General features: G+C 39.4%; 1 protein-coding gene across 1 annotated transcript; it reads right to left on the bottom strand.

Moving 5' to 3' along the window:
* Positions 1 to 292: 292 nt before the first annotated feature.
* On the bottom strand, positions 293 to 16,890 carry pde6a (phosphodiesterase 6A, cGMP-specific, rod, alpha). Its single transcript, XM_066649598.1, has 22 exons — positions 16,414 to 16,890; positions 13,809 to 13,961; positions 13,419 to 13,508; positions 13,190 to 13,330; positions 12,859 to 12,933; positions 12,676 to 12,740; positions 11,461 to 11,527; positions 11,193 to 11,240; positions 10,605 to 10,754; positions 10,229 to 10,372; positions 8,816 to 8,881; positions 8,581 to 8,727; positions 8,232 to 8,339; positions 7,118 to 7,227; positions 6,637 to 6,724; positions 6,357 to 6,457; positions 6,065 to 6,172; positions 5,134 to 5,197; positions 3,896 to 3,970; positions 3,386 to 3,469; positions 1,869 to 2,037; positions 293 to 1,262 (listed from the first exon to the last, which is right to left on the bottom strand). The coding sequence occupies exons 1-22, from the start codon at positions 16,888 to 16,890 to the stop codon at positions 1,216 to 1,218; spliced, it is 2,577 nt and encodes an 858-aa protein (XP_066505695.1). The 3' UTR covers positions 293 to 1,215.
* Positions 16,891 to 17,417: the final 527 nt, after the last annotated feature.

Genomic DNA, 17,417 nt, shown 5'->3' with positions numbered 1-17,417 from the left:
ACTGCTCTACCCCTCCACCCCTTCGTGATCAGCATGCTCGCCTCTCCACTCAATTATGCCTACTGCCCTCAGGGCATCATCCTGGCTTTTGTCTGCTGATTATGCAGTGTCCCTGTGGGACAGTTAGCACGCACACAGGCTCAGCCAAGTGTGCAGTGTCCTCTTGCCTGAGCCGCTGCTGTGGAAAATCTACAAAGCACCGCTCGCTTACACCACCCCAATAAAAGCAGAAAAAGGGTGTCATGTGAGTCGGTTTATTTTTAGCTTGGATATCACACAGTACATTGTTACATCAGAGAGGAGCCCAAAATAGAGTGGGTCAAAATATAGCAGGTATCTTACTCTTTATGTGCATATTAACCTACATTTTGTACTTACATTCACTGGCGATTAATTCAGAAACACCTATCATACAGAAACACTATACACTATACAATTCTATACAAGTCCCATAACAGTTCCAGGTTCCTGGGGTTTTGGGTTCAAACCCTGCCTTGGGTCACTGTCTGTAAAGAGTTGGGTGTTATCTCTCAGTGTTCTCTTGGGTTATGTCCGGACACTCAGGATTCTTCCCACATGTCCATATCTGTGAGTGACTGAGTGTGTAATGCCCTGTGATGGACATGTGATGTTAAGTTCAGGCTGTGTTCCTGCCTTGCAGTCAGTGACTCCCAGTAGGCCATGGTCCCACCGTGATTTGAACAGAACGAGGTGGCAGTGAGTGATTTGTGGAGAAAAAGTGGATAAGTAGAAAATCTTGTATTTCGGTTTTTTTGTTGAACGAGTCCATTAACTTCTGTATGTCTATGTAAGTCATTTTGGACTCTTTCTATTGTTCCATTCTGCATGACTGGTCCCTACCAAGTAAACAACAAATCGTTTTGAAATAATAAAATAGAAAAAGATATTGATATGAAACTGCCAATATGTTGTTTGCTCATTTACATTAGAACCACATTTGTAAAGCATTAAACAGTCATTAACTAATGTTGAGTACATCTCAGTGTTATCATCACACTGTTTTTACAATCTCCCCTGAGCCCAACAGAACAGTCCATTTCACACACAGCAGAGCTCTTTTGTAATCTTCCACAGCTTCTAATCTTAATGACAGCATTTTGAAAACCTAAATGTGAAAATAATAAAATATGACCTGAATGTGAATTAACTCATTTCCATTCATATGCAGTGCGCATGGACTGGAGCGACTAAGCTCTAGCTGAGGACACAGGTCTTGGAATTCGATGCTGGAGCAGCGTTTGCTGATGAGAGAAAAGAGAGAGAGGGGGGTGGTGGTTAGCTGAACATACACAGGTTAAGGTCAATGTCCCTCAGGTACAAATTGTCAAAGGTGTGTGTCAGATCTGCCCCATTAGCCAAAAACCTAAAAGAGTATTTGTCACATTTCTGTTTTGTAACATACACATGAAGAAAGGCCATTGTAAGGAACCACCACAGGAAAGTCACTCTAAAGCTTTTCTTGCTTTCTGGCATTCGGAAAAGGTCTTATATGGAATATGTCCAACACTCTCTGAACATACCCTCTAATTAGGGAGCTTGGCTTCTTTAAGCTGCACCCATTCCTGACAGAGACATACAATTCTGAACACCCAGTGTGTATAATATCCCTCAAAAAGCATGGAAAGAATTAGGATGCTTTAGAGCAGCTACACTTGAACCAAAGGTCAGCATACCCAATGCCAAGTGTGTACTAGAAGGGTCTATTTTATATGTGATTAGATTTATTTACATTTTTCAATCAAGTGCAACTCACATGAGAAACAGAACCAAATGCTTTTGACGTCCCTGAATAAACAAGATATCCTGAAGAGTCAAGGTATTCTTTAACGGTTTAATGGAGTTCTCACCATGGTTGGCAACAGATGCAGCTGCCGAAGCCTCCTCTTTAGCTTTCTTGGCCTCCTCAATCTTAGCCAGTTTGGCTTCATATTGTTCTTTAAGAGCGTTCCACTCCTTCCTGTTGTTCAGCAGTCTCTCCAGCATGGGTGTGATCTCCACATGGAATCGAGAGAACTCCTGTAGGAGGATACAGAGGAGTGAGGGCTTGAGTAAGATTAGGTTAATGAAGCAACATACATCTGGGGGGAACTGACCTCCTACACACTGAACTGTGGAGTAATACTGCCATTTTATTGGTCAACAGCAGACTGTAAGAACTTAGTGTATCTCTAGTGTACCTTTTGTGCAATAATTTCTTGCTGATCCTTAAAATTTAGTAGTTTTATGAAGTTCAGGGTCATTTGTGAACAGTTCGAAACAGTACGAAATAGCTTATGTGGAAGGGCCTTAATGAAACCTGACCATGTCATCCTGAACCCCAAGAAAGATAATGAATATTTTGTTCATTTTTATATGAAAAATATCACAGTAGGAAAGACAATTAAAAGCTAAACACATTCACATAGGAGAAATATAATTTGCCAAATTGTTGTGCATGGAACCAAACATTATATGCATGTTTGTTGTTTTATACAAGAATTATACACAAATTGATTCATTATATAAATCATACATCTTCTGTAACAGCCACTGACACTAATACAGAGAAAGTATTGCTAAATGTCAGAATGTTGAAAGCAGAATTCAAGGCATAGTTGAACTGTGGGTGACAGGAAAAATTCAACTTTCTTTGACCTGAGCTGGAACACTGCATCATTAGAGCATTCAGCTGAGTCTGAGAACCAAATTTCTGTATGAATAATGCAAGTCACATTCTCCCTCCATGTCTGCAGTAAACTATGGGTGGACCATCTGGCACAAATATAAGAGTCGCAATACAGCAATAAATAAAAGCAGAAAAACCTAGCATTGACACTATTGCACACTATAATTTTGTTCAATGTTTTATACACAGTCTGATACTTTCAGTGCTCTAAACTGGCCTCACTGCCAGGATTCTGCCAGTTGCATTCTGATTGGCCCTCTGTACATCCACATATATGCAACATGAGGCTGCAGCATGTGTGCTCACTGCCCCCTAGTGTTCACTTGTGTGTGTAAATGTGTATTTCACTGCCCGGATTGGGTTAAATTTGGACAATTTACTTTGTGTGCAAGCACAATGGCCAATAAAGTGATTCGAATTCTAATATGTATGTGTTGTATTATTAAAACATATATAATAATATATGGGGAATTTTATGCTAAGTATGCTAAAGTGTCGTTTAACCCTTTCCATCCAATCTGGAGTCAGTGTGTTCTCCTGACTACCTCACTACATCCAAAATAGTTTTCTTTTGTGCACAGATTTTTTCACAATACTGTCACTGTGAATGTCCGGATGTCTAGGACAGGTTTTTTTTTATGTTTGATGGAATGAAGGCTTGTGTGTGATGTGTGGGCTCATCAGAATGGAGCAGCTCACCTTGTACACAAAAGCGCAGACGAAATCAATGAAACCACACTGCAGTTTCGGTAGTTCATCTGCTTTGTTCCTGTCCATCATGGGCTAGAGCGCAAACAGAACTCGGTTAGCTTTGAGTAAAAAAGAAGCGCAGCCATTTAAAAAAAAGCAGAATTCCCACCATTTCAGCAGGAATTGTTGGATTTGAAGAAAGCTAGTCGCCATGGGATGGCAATTTGAAGGGCTTGACATTAAGGGATCTGGAGTCAGAGCTGTGTAAAATGGGGGAGTTAGGGAATGGTGCGGCTGACTGGGCCACTACGACCGCTCTTTCTGATTCACTGCACCACATAATAGGCAGTACATCATTACGTGGCCCATGGGAAATTTCTCCCTTTTTCACTTTCTCTCTCTTTTCTTTCTTTCTTTCATAACCACCGCCACATTCTGTGATCTCTCTCTCTCTCTCTCTCTCTCTCTCTCTCTCTCTCTCTCTCTCTCTCTCTCTCATCACTACTCTAAATATCTCACAATGGGTTGCTGCTCCAGTACAGTCCTCTCCAGGTCACCCTGCTCCCAGAACTCTGCAGCCACAGACAGTGCCACCTGTAGGACCAAACACATGTCTGAATTTTTTACCTATATTTGTTGACTTTGTAAGTGAAGATGGATGAACACACAAAAATTATAATGAGGCATTTTCAGTTAATTCCAGTGTACAATTTCTATTTACAGGCTGTTTGCATCACAGTGACAAAAAACAAAATTAAATGTGCCATTACTTGTGCTGCCATTTACTACAACTCTTCTCTTGTAAAAGCATAACATTACAATGCTGTTATCACATTTATTTGTATATTTAAGTCAAACAGTCTAAGAAACAGATCAATCCTGGATTTTTTTCTTTTATTTTTTTGTCATATAAAACCATGCGAGTGCCTTTTATTTTGTAATCTGATCAATTCCCCTACTTATTTAAAATCTATGATACATTTAGGGATGTAGATGCATTTTAAATATTGGTGTTTATTCACTTAAAAATGATCACAGTGCACCCAACAGTAATGAACACATCATTGTTTTTTACTAGGACCACTGCGGACATGCACCTGTCATAAATACATTAGTATTTAGATTTTAAAAACTGATATGAGACACAGACATGCAGGCAACAAATTAGGAAGGTCATCGTGTAAATTCCAGCATACCAGTGTTCAAAACAACTAATGATTCACCACACTGTGAAATATCTTAAATGTTAGTGTTAGAATTCAAAGTAACTCTCAAGCTGCTCTCTTATCATTTTTTCACAGTGTGTAATCTTTTAGCCTAGGACAGAATTTAGCGCAACAGGACAGAAGTAATATTGCTTGACCTCAAACAAGCTCATCTGCTGGGGAGTTCGCACATTTCAACTGGAGCAAAACATCATGCTCAGTCATTAGCATTTTTCATCTACTTTTCCACGGTTTGGCGACATACACTAATGCATAAAAGAGAATGAGCATAAAAAAGCAACATGTTCAGATAGTTCAATCCCATTCTAGATCGCCTTCTGTACAGAATCATCTACAAAACTCTGGTCTCCGAAATGCACACAATAATACAGTGTGAACAAACCATCACATTATCATATGAATAGAGCACGAGTCTCATTACAGTATATTGCCTAGGAGCACAACTATTTCTTTTGTGCACTCATGGCTTGTTTCCAATGCAGGGCCCAATGAATCGGGCCTGCTACTGTATTATGCACAGGAATGCCATACCTTACTCTGGATCTCCCAGGGCTTGGCAATAGCAGACAAATCACAGGCAGTCATCATCATAGCCCTGAGAAAACATCATCAACACCATGCTGGCACTCACCAGGAACTTAACAACATCCATATGACATTCGCAAAGCAATTTGGTTAGTTCTAGATTGAATGCATTTAAAATGATTAAGATAAATGTTAACAATAAATTAATTGTAATTACATGAGGATAATGTATGATTTAAAGCGTATTGGATGAATTCATTTATATGCATATTCTATTGTAGATGCTATGCAGTCCTGTTGCCCTGTGAAGGACTGGCGCCCCCTCCAGGGTGTATCCCCCTCCTTGTGCCCAATGATTCCAGGTAGGCTCTGGACCCACCGCGACCCTGAATTGGATAAGTGGTTACAGATAATGAATGAATGAATGAATGAATGAATGAATGAATGCAGTTCTTGGACTGGATTCTTGGACTCATTCACTCATTCACACAGTCTCTCTGGTATTCACTTATTCACACTGTCCCCGCCTCATTAACTCTAACTTAGTAGGTGGACGATTGTCCACAAGGGGAAACTATTTAATGCTATTAAAGTAGCTAAGGTGATTGGCAACAGTGATACTGAGTGTCTAATCAATCTTTTTATAAATGTTTTTCCCCATATACCCTTCTCCAATAACATATTTAGAAACTTTTGAAAGGTAAGATATTGCTTAGTTTTCAACTCAAAATTGTGCATTGCTTTAAAAATAAATATTTTCACCTGTTTTAATAAATTTGAACTAAATTTGATCAGGATTACTTGATTACTAATATAATCTCTATTTACCGTATAAGGCACAAGGCAGTCTTTCAGAAACTGCATTAACACTGCATTGCACTGGACTTAATGTAGTCATGACAGATTTTACTGGTGTACACTACAGACCACTACTTACATGACTATCTCTTTCCTGGTCGATTCCAGCATCATATATTTGGTCCAGTCGTCCCAGTTCTCATATGTTTTTGACTGATCCACAATCTTTTGAAACATGGTTCTTTTCCTGCAAGTGCACATAATAATTAACTCAGCGTCATTCACAGTGACAAACGATTGACAGCTCAGAAATGTTCTTGCAGTTTCTATGGTGATAAAGCCTCCATGTGTGATCCAGAGAAAATGAGAGAAAAAAAAAACAAGCCAACATTCTTATACCATACGCACACTTTAACATGCAATACCCTTACTTGAAATACAAGGCCAGGTCTGTAGCAATGATAGCTATGTCCATCAGACGGATCACAATGTCGTGCTGCCGCCGGTTAAGATTCTGGTAGATGTTCAAGGCCTGAAATGATGAAATCACAGATGATGAAGAAACATTCTGAGAATAATGAAAACAGCAGCCATTTTAGTGGGTAACTCTGGGTGGCCACTTTACTTCAGGCAGGCATGCAATGTTACTATTCCATGAAATTATTATAAGAATTTTGAGTGTCTGAAAGGCATCTGAAATCTCAGGCTTACATCATCTCTCAGCAGAGTTTTGCCAAACTCCAGATGGTGCCTCTCGAGGATGGAGGAGCCATGTAGTTTTGCCAGTGGGTTCCCAGACCTGAGAAAATAAATTATACAATAGAGATATTCCAAATCATGACACATTTCTTAACTAAAGCTTTATGAGCAGTAACAGGGTTTGGGTCAAATATATTCTAATAAATTAATCTAATATGTCTGTATTTGCTTTTATTAATTTGATGACATTATTAGGGCTTGGTTGATATTAAGATTATATTAAGCTTACATGATGAACATCATTCTGCTCTTAGATATGTTTGCAGGTATTGAACAATAGAAATATTGGTTGATTACCAGTTTTTATATCATCTTTTACAGGTGACAAACTTTTCATATCTGTCAAGCCCAGGTAAATTGTAACATCAGTTCAAAGCTTTGTGACAATAAAACACAGATGGTTCTTGGATGTAATAATGTGAGCAGCTCGTACTTCATCTGGTAGAGGTTATTGGTGCCACGGTGGTCGATATCATGGCAAAGGCCGGCAGTCAGCATGGCCATGGCCTCCAGGTCCGTGTAGTAGCGCTTCAGGTCACCTGTCTGAGAGCATGTTAGAGTCGTGGTTAATGGGCCTCTTGGCAGATCTGCGTGAGGGGACCCGCCCTTGGCCCGCTCAATGCCTGTTGCAGAGGAGCCTGTTGACTCCAGAGAGCTCATTAGGCTCATTGGCACCTGTGTGCGGCACTGAAGAAGCCTCATTAAGACCCGCATTCCCACTGACTCCACACCTCTGTCCTGCCTCGCTCACCACTCGCTTCCTGTGATCACTGATGAGGCAGTGTGGAGTATTTTCATGCTTGGCTGCCTCATTAGCTCGCCTCACTCTCCATTTTAAGAGCTACATGCTGGAGGAGGTGGGTCCTATAACAGTAAACATTACCTGCACACAGCCTACACACTGAAATGTTCACAACACAGATGGGAGGAATCTATCAAAGTCTCAAGCACTGCAGTCAAGAGGGGTCATTTGCTTGTTTCTAGACTCAAATGAACTGAAATCTATTCATAGGAGCTTTGCCATCACCCTGATATTTATTCCTAAAGCTGCAAGGGCCCATATGTGGGTTTGCAATTCAATTTCTCATGTTTAGAGCTACATAATCTGCATTGCAGTTACAGAATAATGTACAGAAATCACTGAATATTAGACCGTAAATATCACATATCATGCAAGAATGAAATGTCCTTCCTTGCCTGAAAGAGCTTAATTATAATATGTAAATACATGGACTATATGTAAATCAATAAATACAGCTCATGACTAAAAAAACCCCAATATTGACATATCTACCTTTTCAGCCTGCTGCTATTTAGCCCTACATATTCACTCTGAATTCATAAGGTGGGAGTTACATTTCCTTTTGATTTTGGGCAGGAAATAACAAAAATGTACTTAAAAATGTATTATTGTAAAATGATCAGGCAAAAATGAACAATGTCTATTTTGGTAGTGGTTCTCTTAGAAAGTAAATCATGTTGGATACAAGGACTTTAACATCAACACTGCTGAAATAAGCAGGCAGTTTAAGAGGTAAACCTCTCACCATGAGTAGGGTGAACATGGTCTGACCCACGTTAAAACCATGTCTCCAGTTGTGGTACGTGATCTTCCTGTAGCCCTTACTCAGAGAGTATACAAACCTCACCAGCACCTGTGGACAACATAGAACTAATGACTAAGTAAATTCCACCAGAAAAAGCACAATTAATCCCATATGACTTAAGTATGTTGTACCAATCTCTGACCTGCATAGTTTTTAACAGTGTACAGCGATAACGGGACTAGTACTAAATATCAGTTAACTATAGAAATCCATTTCTATTGTTGTTCTTTCACTGCAATTTTACAGCACTGAATGCAAATCAGCAGACAGCTTGTTAACTCCTGCTCACCTCACGAGGAATATGGAACTTGTCCACCACTCCCAGCTCATAGTACATCAGAATACCACACTTAACCAGGTCCAGCTCAGAGTGCTCAAAATCGCAGAAATGAAACTCAAAGATCTCCACCTGCTCTGAGTCTGGAAGTGCCTCTACCTGAGACGGAAGTAAACAGCATTGAAAATGTGGTTCATATAATATACATGAGTACAATATTCATACTTTAACCATTATTAGATTTTACCAGAATATCTTCCAGTTCTTCTTCTTCACATTCGTCTGGTTCTTTTCCATAAACCTCGCGTGTGTTCTAACACAGTAGACAGAGACTGGTTTGAGAATTAGCGATTATTATTCTGTGTCTTTTTCATACAGTACTTTTTTAAATTCCTGAGAAACTAAGCTATTAAAGCAATGCTCTTCCAGCAGGTTCCTCCACTTAAATATATAATTATTAATGTGTTTCTTTCTTTAATGCGATTCAAATTCACAAATAACAGACATAAAAATGCATAAAAATATAAAAATTAAATGAAATAAAAACAACATGAATGTACCATCAAATAAACAGCAGTACGCAGTTTCAAAGTTTACCTTAAATATTACACTTCACTCACTTTCATAGAGGAAAATGAGCATGTTTGGAATTTTTTCATAACATTCGTTTATTCATTCATTCCGCTTATCCTGTTCAGGGTCATGGTGGGTCCAGAGCCTACCTGAAATCATTGGGCACAAGGCAGGAATACACCCTGGAGGGGGCACCAGTCCTTCACAGGGCAACACCCCCACATTCACTCACATACTCACACCTATGGACACTTTTGAGTTGCCAATCCACCTACCAACATGTGTTTTTGGACCATGGGAGGAAACCCACACGGACACGGGGACACCACACCAACTCCTCACAGACAGTCACCCGGAGGAAACCCACACGGACACAGGGAGAACACACCACACTCCTCACAGACAGTCACCCGGAGGAAACCCATGCGGACACAGGGAGAACACACCACACTCCTCACAGACAGTCACCCGGAGCAGGACTCGAGCCCACAACCTCCAGGTCCCTGGAGCTGTGTGACTGCGACACTACCTGCTGCACCACCGTGCCGCCCATTTTTCATAACAAAAAAATTAATTTAAAAAAAGCATAGATTTAAGCTGTAGTGTATGAAAGAATTAATAGAAAGAAAAGTGTATGAAACAATTGTGAATATCCTCACTGTGGGACTAATAAAGGAGTATCTTATATTATCTTATCTTAATGTCTACTGGAGTTCCATATACTTTACAATGTTCCAATCCACAAACCCTACATACCATATATGACACTCTTCTAATTGCACTCTGCTCATAAAACAAAGTATGAGATCAAAATATACAGGAAAGTCACTAATTAGTGTTTACAAATGCAAAATCTAACTAAAGATTAATTCAAAATTTGACATTCTCCTGAGATTATAAATAAAAACATTCAATGCTATTAAAAAAAAAAAATTATTTCAATGGAATATTGTACACCCCAGCCTCGTGAAGGACCCACCTCAGTGACAGTGCAGTACATTTTTGAGAATGCGGGGTAATTGATTTTCTTATTTTCATGGTACATTGTTTAAGATTAATGGCTGATGTCAGCAGTGCAGAAACCAACCAGGACATTCTGGATCTCATCCTTCCTGCACTTGACGTGGTAGAGGACCATGTCCTGAAAGATGTCTTTGCGATTCTCCAGTTTGTTCATCTTATCATAAGTATCAGTGTTCAGCACTGACCAGCCCAGAAACTGAGTAAGAGACTGAGGAAAAAAGAACAAGAACTATAATTAACACTAGCTTGTGGATCACTGAGATTCAACTAAATAAACCACTTTGCAGTAAAGTATAAGCATGGTGCGGTTCCATCATACATGGATACAAGGACGCCTCTGTATAAATACTTCATAAATAAATAATGTAAAGGCTGTTGTGTAATAACACAAGTGACTCATTGCTTGAACCCTCGTCGGCCAAAACGGAATCCACAAATACCTCCATTAACGTTTCATCCATGTCATCAAATGGCTTCCCGTCTTTCCTGTTATAGAATGTTGCCACACCTACTATTTCCTCTTTTTTGTTCACAATTGGCAAGGACAGAACATTCTTTATAGTCCAGCCTGATTCGTCCAGAGGCTCTTTCTGACAAAGAACATTGTAGAAAACAAATCAGAATATAATGTTAGTTTAAAGCAGTTGTAACTAATAAAATCATTACCAGTCAGCATGGCCATTAAGTACACTATGCATTGTTAAGGAGACAATGAGAGACAAGAGACAATACATAAGGTAGCCCACTTCAATATAGAAGAGGAATGTCAAAAAAGAAATATTAATTAATATAGAGAAATGAGACTTCTAACAATTATGTTTCTAAGCTACTGGAAAAGATAAAGGATGGGCACACTAAAACTGATCACTGTTTTTAGTTGTGTTGTTCAGATATCTGTGTAGTTTATCTATCTGTTGATTTCATACACAAAAAATATGTTTGAAATTTTAGTGAATCAATACAAATCTGATAGATGTTTTGATCTACTCATTAATTCTGGTACTGTTAAAGTCCGAACTATAGCTCACTTGAAATTCAAAGAATTCATCTTCAGCAGCATTCATTATGTTACAGATCTGAAAGAAAGACAGAGGGAGAGAAGCCATGAAACTCACTGGTACAGAACACCAATATTTCATTAATTACACTGTCCACACAATTCCACTTCTCCAACATTTCATTCACATCCCGTTTCCCATCACTGTTCACATGAGAGTTATACAGCCTTGCATGTAATGAGTTTCTGTTTGTGTGACTGCAATGGCTAAGCTGTCAGGGAAGACAGAAGACACTCACCAAGCCGTTTTCAGCCACGTAGGTGGGAAGTCCACTAACCAGTGCCCAGTGTTCAGCAGGGGGATTCCTATAGAAAACAGTACAAATGTCTGCTTTGCAAAATGTACTTACATATTTTTACCTATCTGACTTTGCACATTAATACATCTTGGTCCTGTGGTTGTGGATTCAAACCCCATCATGGGGCAATGTCTGTGTGTTTTCCTAATGTCTGCATTTGTTTCCTATGGGTGTTCTGGTTTCTACCCACAGTCAAAAACACATGTTGGTACATGGATTGCCTACTCAAAACGTCTTCATACATGTGAAAGTGTGACTGCAGGGTATGGGTCAATGATGCCCTGTGATGGACAGGAGCCCTGTCTAAGGTGTGTTCCTGCCTTACACCCAGTAATTCTGGGTATGCTCTTGACCCACTGTGGGATAGGATAAAGCAGTAACAGAGTAAAGGTTCATGAATTAATCTAAGATCCATGTATGAAACATGATGGCTTCTACAACACCAGCAGGACAGATTAAGATATGTCATATGTTCACTAATTATTATTAAACATAATGGCACTGTGTAACCACTGGGACTTCTAAGCTTTCATTAAAGGCTTGTAGACATCTGTGAAGTAACATGTTTGTCTGGTTTTGTTTAATTACTGAAGCTATTGTGCAAATGCACATCTTTTGTAAAAAAAATGTTCAATCGTTTTTTACATTTGTGGCATCTAAATACATACAAGCAAGTTAACTCCCCCATTACATAGAGCTTTAGGAGCTAAACAGCATGCCAGATTAACTACTAACTATTTAATAAATTGATAGTGAAATCAACTAGTTGTGTCTTGAATTGAAATGAGTGGGACCAGAAAAACACTCATCCAGAAGGGGATTCTGGATGTCATAGTTATATCAATGAGTTTATGACCTGCGCTGAAGGCCACTCTCTAATAATTATGATTCAGCATTACATAATGGTAATGATGAGAGTTCAATCTAGTATTACTGTCGTACCAGCATTGCAGTGGTTCCTGACTTTGAACTCTGGATTACTGTAGAGTAACATTCTCTGAGCAGTTATACCAAGACTGAAATTGTGCTATGCTTCTGGCTATTTAAAGCAAGCCAAGACAGAGGCAACTAGTTTCACCTTGTCTATATCTGATATGTTTAAAATCCAAGTAATTAAATGCTGAGCCTCAAGATCATAAATATGCAGCGACTTACGGTATTACTTTAATGTCCTCCTTTCCATGTAATATGTAATCAATCACTTTGTAGAAGATAATTTCCTGAGGGGAAAGCAATTTCGTAATTTACTCCTGAAGCCAAACGGCATGTATTTGTTATAAAAAGGACTGGCTTTATGAATAATGGTCTGATGGTCAGGTAAATCCATACAATACTTACTCTGCCATCAGGCGTCTTTGGTCCTGCATATGGTGGTACCTCCCCCATCAGAACAGGCCAAAGGTCAAAGAACTCCTGAAAGCATGAAAAAATATTCTTTCATTCTTTTATTCTAAGGCTTAAACAGAGCACTGTGTTACTTACCTAAAGACCTAGGATTTAAATATTTGCAGCCCGTTTAATGTCTAAATGTCTACTAAGCTGAATCTGCTTGTAAAGACATATGTTTGACATGTGATCTACTAGAGAGGCAATAGCATCCATCGCTAAAAAAGGTAATACATTTTAAAACGCAGTAGCTCTCGACAAACATAAATTCAGAGAAAATCACTTTTGTTTTCGTCATGTCCAGAAGGCCCACAGAGTAGCGGTCACAGTTGAGGAAGGCTCGGACTGTGTACAGGGCTTTGTGGAACTGCCTCTCAATGTCCGTCAGTTCTTCAAACACTTTGCTGGCTGACCAGAGCAGCACCTGCAAGGTGGATACAAATATGGGTGTAAAATCTAATAGCCCAAAAACAAAAATATTATCTGTATTTGACACAAGAACAGCATTTCACCTGTCCTCTTCTGGTTTCACAGTTGTGCAAGTAGTTCAAGTGGAATATTCGAAGAATCAGATTAGCAAAGTTCATGTATTTCTGCAATGCCTAGAAGAAAAAATGTATGCATTATGGATTACTATTACCTTCACCATTATAAGCAATGAAGTTGGGCAGATACGATGGACACAGAAATGTCCACATGATGAGTGCCTAAATCTTTCAATATTTCAAGTCTCAGCTTGAAGCTTATAATATAGTGTGATGCACACCATCACAGAGACTGTTAGATGACAGGAAGGATGAGAGAGAGAGAGAGAGAGAGAGAGAGAGAAAGAGAGAGAGAGAGAGAGAGAGAGAGAGAGAGAGAGAGAGAGAGAGAGAGAGAGAGAGAGAGAGAGAGGACACCTCCTCATCCTGTGCGTTGAAACTGGGGCCGTCAATCTTGTTCACTGCCATGATTATAGCCACCACGTCCTTGCCGTTCATGATGGGCGTAGCCAGAACATTCTTGGTCTTATACTCAGTCAAAATGTCCACAAAATCACTGTAGTGTGAGCTCTGAAAAGAGAACCAAATTTAAATAACAATAATAATGTTACAAACTTATGAGTGTTGTGTATGACATTTCTTCAACATGTTATTTTCAGTTGCTTGGCATGCAGTATGTTTTACTCTATAAAAAGTTTTTTAAAAAATGCATGCACAATTCCTCTCAATCTATCCGTATCTGTCAAAGTACGTGTATTAGATGAAAAAATTAGCACAGTCAGCAGACCTTAAAGGAACATAACAGAGAAAGTAATTGTCACATCTGGCCTACAAGTCCTCTAACAGCAGCACATTCATAGTCTCTAAGGTGAGATTTCTTGGTTTGAAAATTAGACAACCCCCTTTTAATAATGCATCTTGAAGGTGAACCATTATTTTGCAAGAAAATAAGTGCTTTTGGGCTCAATATGTGGGGTAGGATATATATTTATTGTTAATATGGGAGGTGCTATGCTACACTACACACGGAATATACATAACAACAAATAATATATCAAATGCTAGTTTTAGTCTGGAATGCCCCTTTGAATTTCCATTGGCTTTTCAGAATTCATAGCTGGTCTCTCCTGATAGGTAATAACTTCTGTCAAATACATTTGATGAAAAGCACCATTCTTTTGGTGATTCGGGGCTCAATACTGGCTCCAATGTCATTTTATTTTTCTTTACCCAATAGGCTTTAAATATCCAGAGGACTGCATATAAGGGGTCGTTATGGTTGTACTGAAAAATGGATGAGATATGGGGTCATGGTAAGCTGCTGCTATTCCGCTGACTTGGAGAACAAGGCTTTAGGCACTGACCTTTAGATTTAATCCAGGATCGCTCTAATTCAAGTGAGATTAAAAAGCTTTATTCCCAGTGCCCAGTAACACCCACAGCCAGGGGAAGGAAAGAGAAACCTGGAGTAATCTGCTCTTGCCACAGGTATAAGAATAGTGAAGCTTCATTTTAAAGCCAAATTACTGATTGATTTTTGTATGTGACATTGGGAATGTAAACCTTGGCTTTTAGAGGAATCACCAGTCTCATCAAGAACAATTCACAGTAGCAACATGTACTACAAGCTTACTCCAAACAGTCTTGGAATTCAAAGCTTCTGAACATCTACCTGCTGGTCAGCTACATAGAAGATGCCTTGAGCAATGAGGGAGTGCCACTGCTGCATTCTGAAGACTTTGTATTTTAGTCACACGTTACCATCGACAAAGATAAAGGAAACCAATTTGTTACAAGTGATTATGTGCTCTGGAGAGGTCGTGTTCTACAGAGGAAAGTGTTTTCCAGGCTGAAGAGTTTTTGCTTTTCATGCTGATGGGGAGAGAGAGACAGTCCCTCTGAAAATGATTGCTCCTTTCTAATCAAATACAGAGCAAAATTTCACAGCTTTCACCCAAGACCATTGTCATGCACATCTGGTTTGGGCTGGTTTCTGCAGCACAGTGATTCGGGTTGAAATTAATCCTGGTCCTGTGAACAGTCTTAACAACATCCTTCAGAAACTGGGCCCTGTGCCTCGCTTTTAGCCATGGAATACATTTTGCACATTGCTAGCAAACAGATTAAAGCCTTTTGAACTAAATGAAGGTATTATCACAGGGTGTGAAACACATTATAGTCATTGTGAGCTGTGTAAATAAGTTATGAAATGTATATTTTTTGTGAATACTCATTTATTATCCTTCCTGTTTTGCTAACTATCTTTATGTGGGCTAATTAGCAGGTATTAAGTGTTCAGTCATACATATAATAATCTTTCCTGAATTACTTTTTAAAACTTGATCTTGTTACATTCTAGGGTACTAAATTGTCCTTATATTGACAATGCAGTATGGAACAGCATGTACTTTATAGCCATGGGCTTGGTGGAAATGGACGAGTCAAATTCATAATGTGGTATTGTGCAGTCGGCCACTGCACTCTGCTGGTTTGCATGTGTATGGACACTATGTTTGTACAGCCATCTTGCAGATTTCACAACATGTTTTATTGCTCCAGTCCTTAATTAAATTACAAATATCCCCATACATTTTTGATATTGTCACAAAATCACTAAGGAACAAGTCCTCAAGAAAAATTGGGCAGAAATCCTTTGTCAGAATTATAACATAATGGTCCTTGGGTAAGACTCTAAGCTTTTCATTCACTTACCTTTGAAAAGTGATGAAAATGGAAATCTGAATGAGAGCAACTTACATAAGTGTAATTGTAAAAGGAAATCTGATTCTTCTCTGAAAGACATTGGATGGCAGATTTACAATTAACCAAAACGTGTGCCAAAGTTTGAAATTTGGCCCTCAAGATTCAAGAAGACATAGGCCTCCTGGACATAAAACAATACATTATGTACACTGTTATTAGTATGTACTCAATAATGTAGCTCTGAAACCAAGATGCTGTTCATAGGAAGTGCATATTTGGAGAACAGATCTCTCATCCCACATCAGAATCGATGGCCTACCTGTGAGACATCGGGGACATTCACTGTCTTCTTTACGCTGGCCACATGACCCACAATTCCTGTGTCCAGTGGGTAAACAATTTCACTGTCTGGAGGTACCAGGCACTCCTCAAGAACAGCATCCTTGTGGACGTTAAAGAGGCGAGTGGCCAGCTCTGCTGTGCCATTCCTCTGCCTGTACATGAAGAGGCTCATGCGATCTGCTCGTATGATGAAGCACAGGTGGCGCATGAGGTTGAACATAGCCCTCTCCATCTGCAGATTCTCCTGCATGTCTCTCACCATGTCGAAGACCACCTCGCTCTCTTCTACAGAGCTCAGGTTATGATACTTGCTGATGTCCACCTCTGTCTTCTTGGAAGTGGACAGCAGCTTTGAGATGACTTGCGCCCTGAAGTGGGTGTCGTAGTATTGCTTGGCGAAGGCTGGATTGCTGTCCAAAAATTTCTCAGCCACATCCTCATTCACCACAGCCATTTGGCTTTACTTGAAAACTTCTTTTTCACTTATATTTTTTCTTATTTAAAGCAAACAAACAAACAAAAAAACCAACAACAACAACCTAAAAACAATTTTTTTGACTGACTGCAAACGATGCACACCTCAGGGGATTGTGCAGAGTTGTGCACCTAGGATGAAGGTTGCACAGGCAAACTGGGGATTACAGGGATTGCTTTAAGGGGTGTGTGCTCCTAATCCTACATTCAGATATAACTTGGATTATGTATATAACATGATGGTGCTCATACATCAGATACAGCATCCATAAATATCAGTATTCTCTGAGAGAAAATGCAGAACTGCAGAAACACACACACACACACAGAGAGTTTACTCACAATTTAAATTAAGGCTCAACTCCACATCCTATTTTGTTAAAGCAGAGCCCTTGTTAGATCCAGTAAACCAATGACAAAGGCTTGTAGCCACCCAATCTGAGCAATTATATTCTGTCCTTCTATATGTTACACTGTATCTGAGGGAACCACTAACGGAAAACACTC

This window comes from Hoplias malabaricus, chromosome 17 (genome assembly GCF_029633855.1).
Source record: "Hoplias malabaricus isolate fHopMal1 chromosome 17, fHopMal1.hap1, whole genome shotgun sequence".
Classification (NCBI taxonomy): domain Eukaryota; kingdom Metazoa; phylum Chordata; class Actinopteri; order Characiformes; family Erythrinidae; genus Hoplias; species Hoplias malabaricus.
The sequence above is the reverse complement of the archived record's forward strand: the minus strand, read 5'-3'. Positions and strand labels throughout refer to the sequence as shown.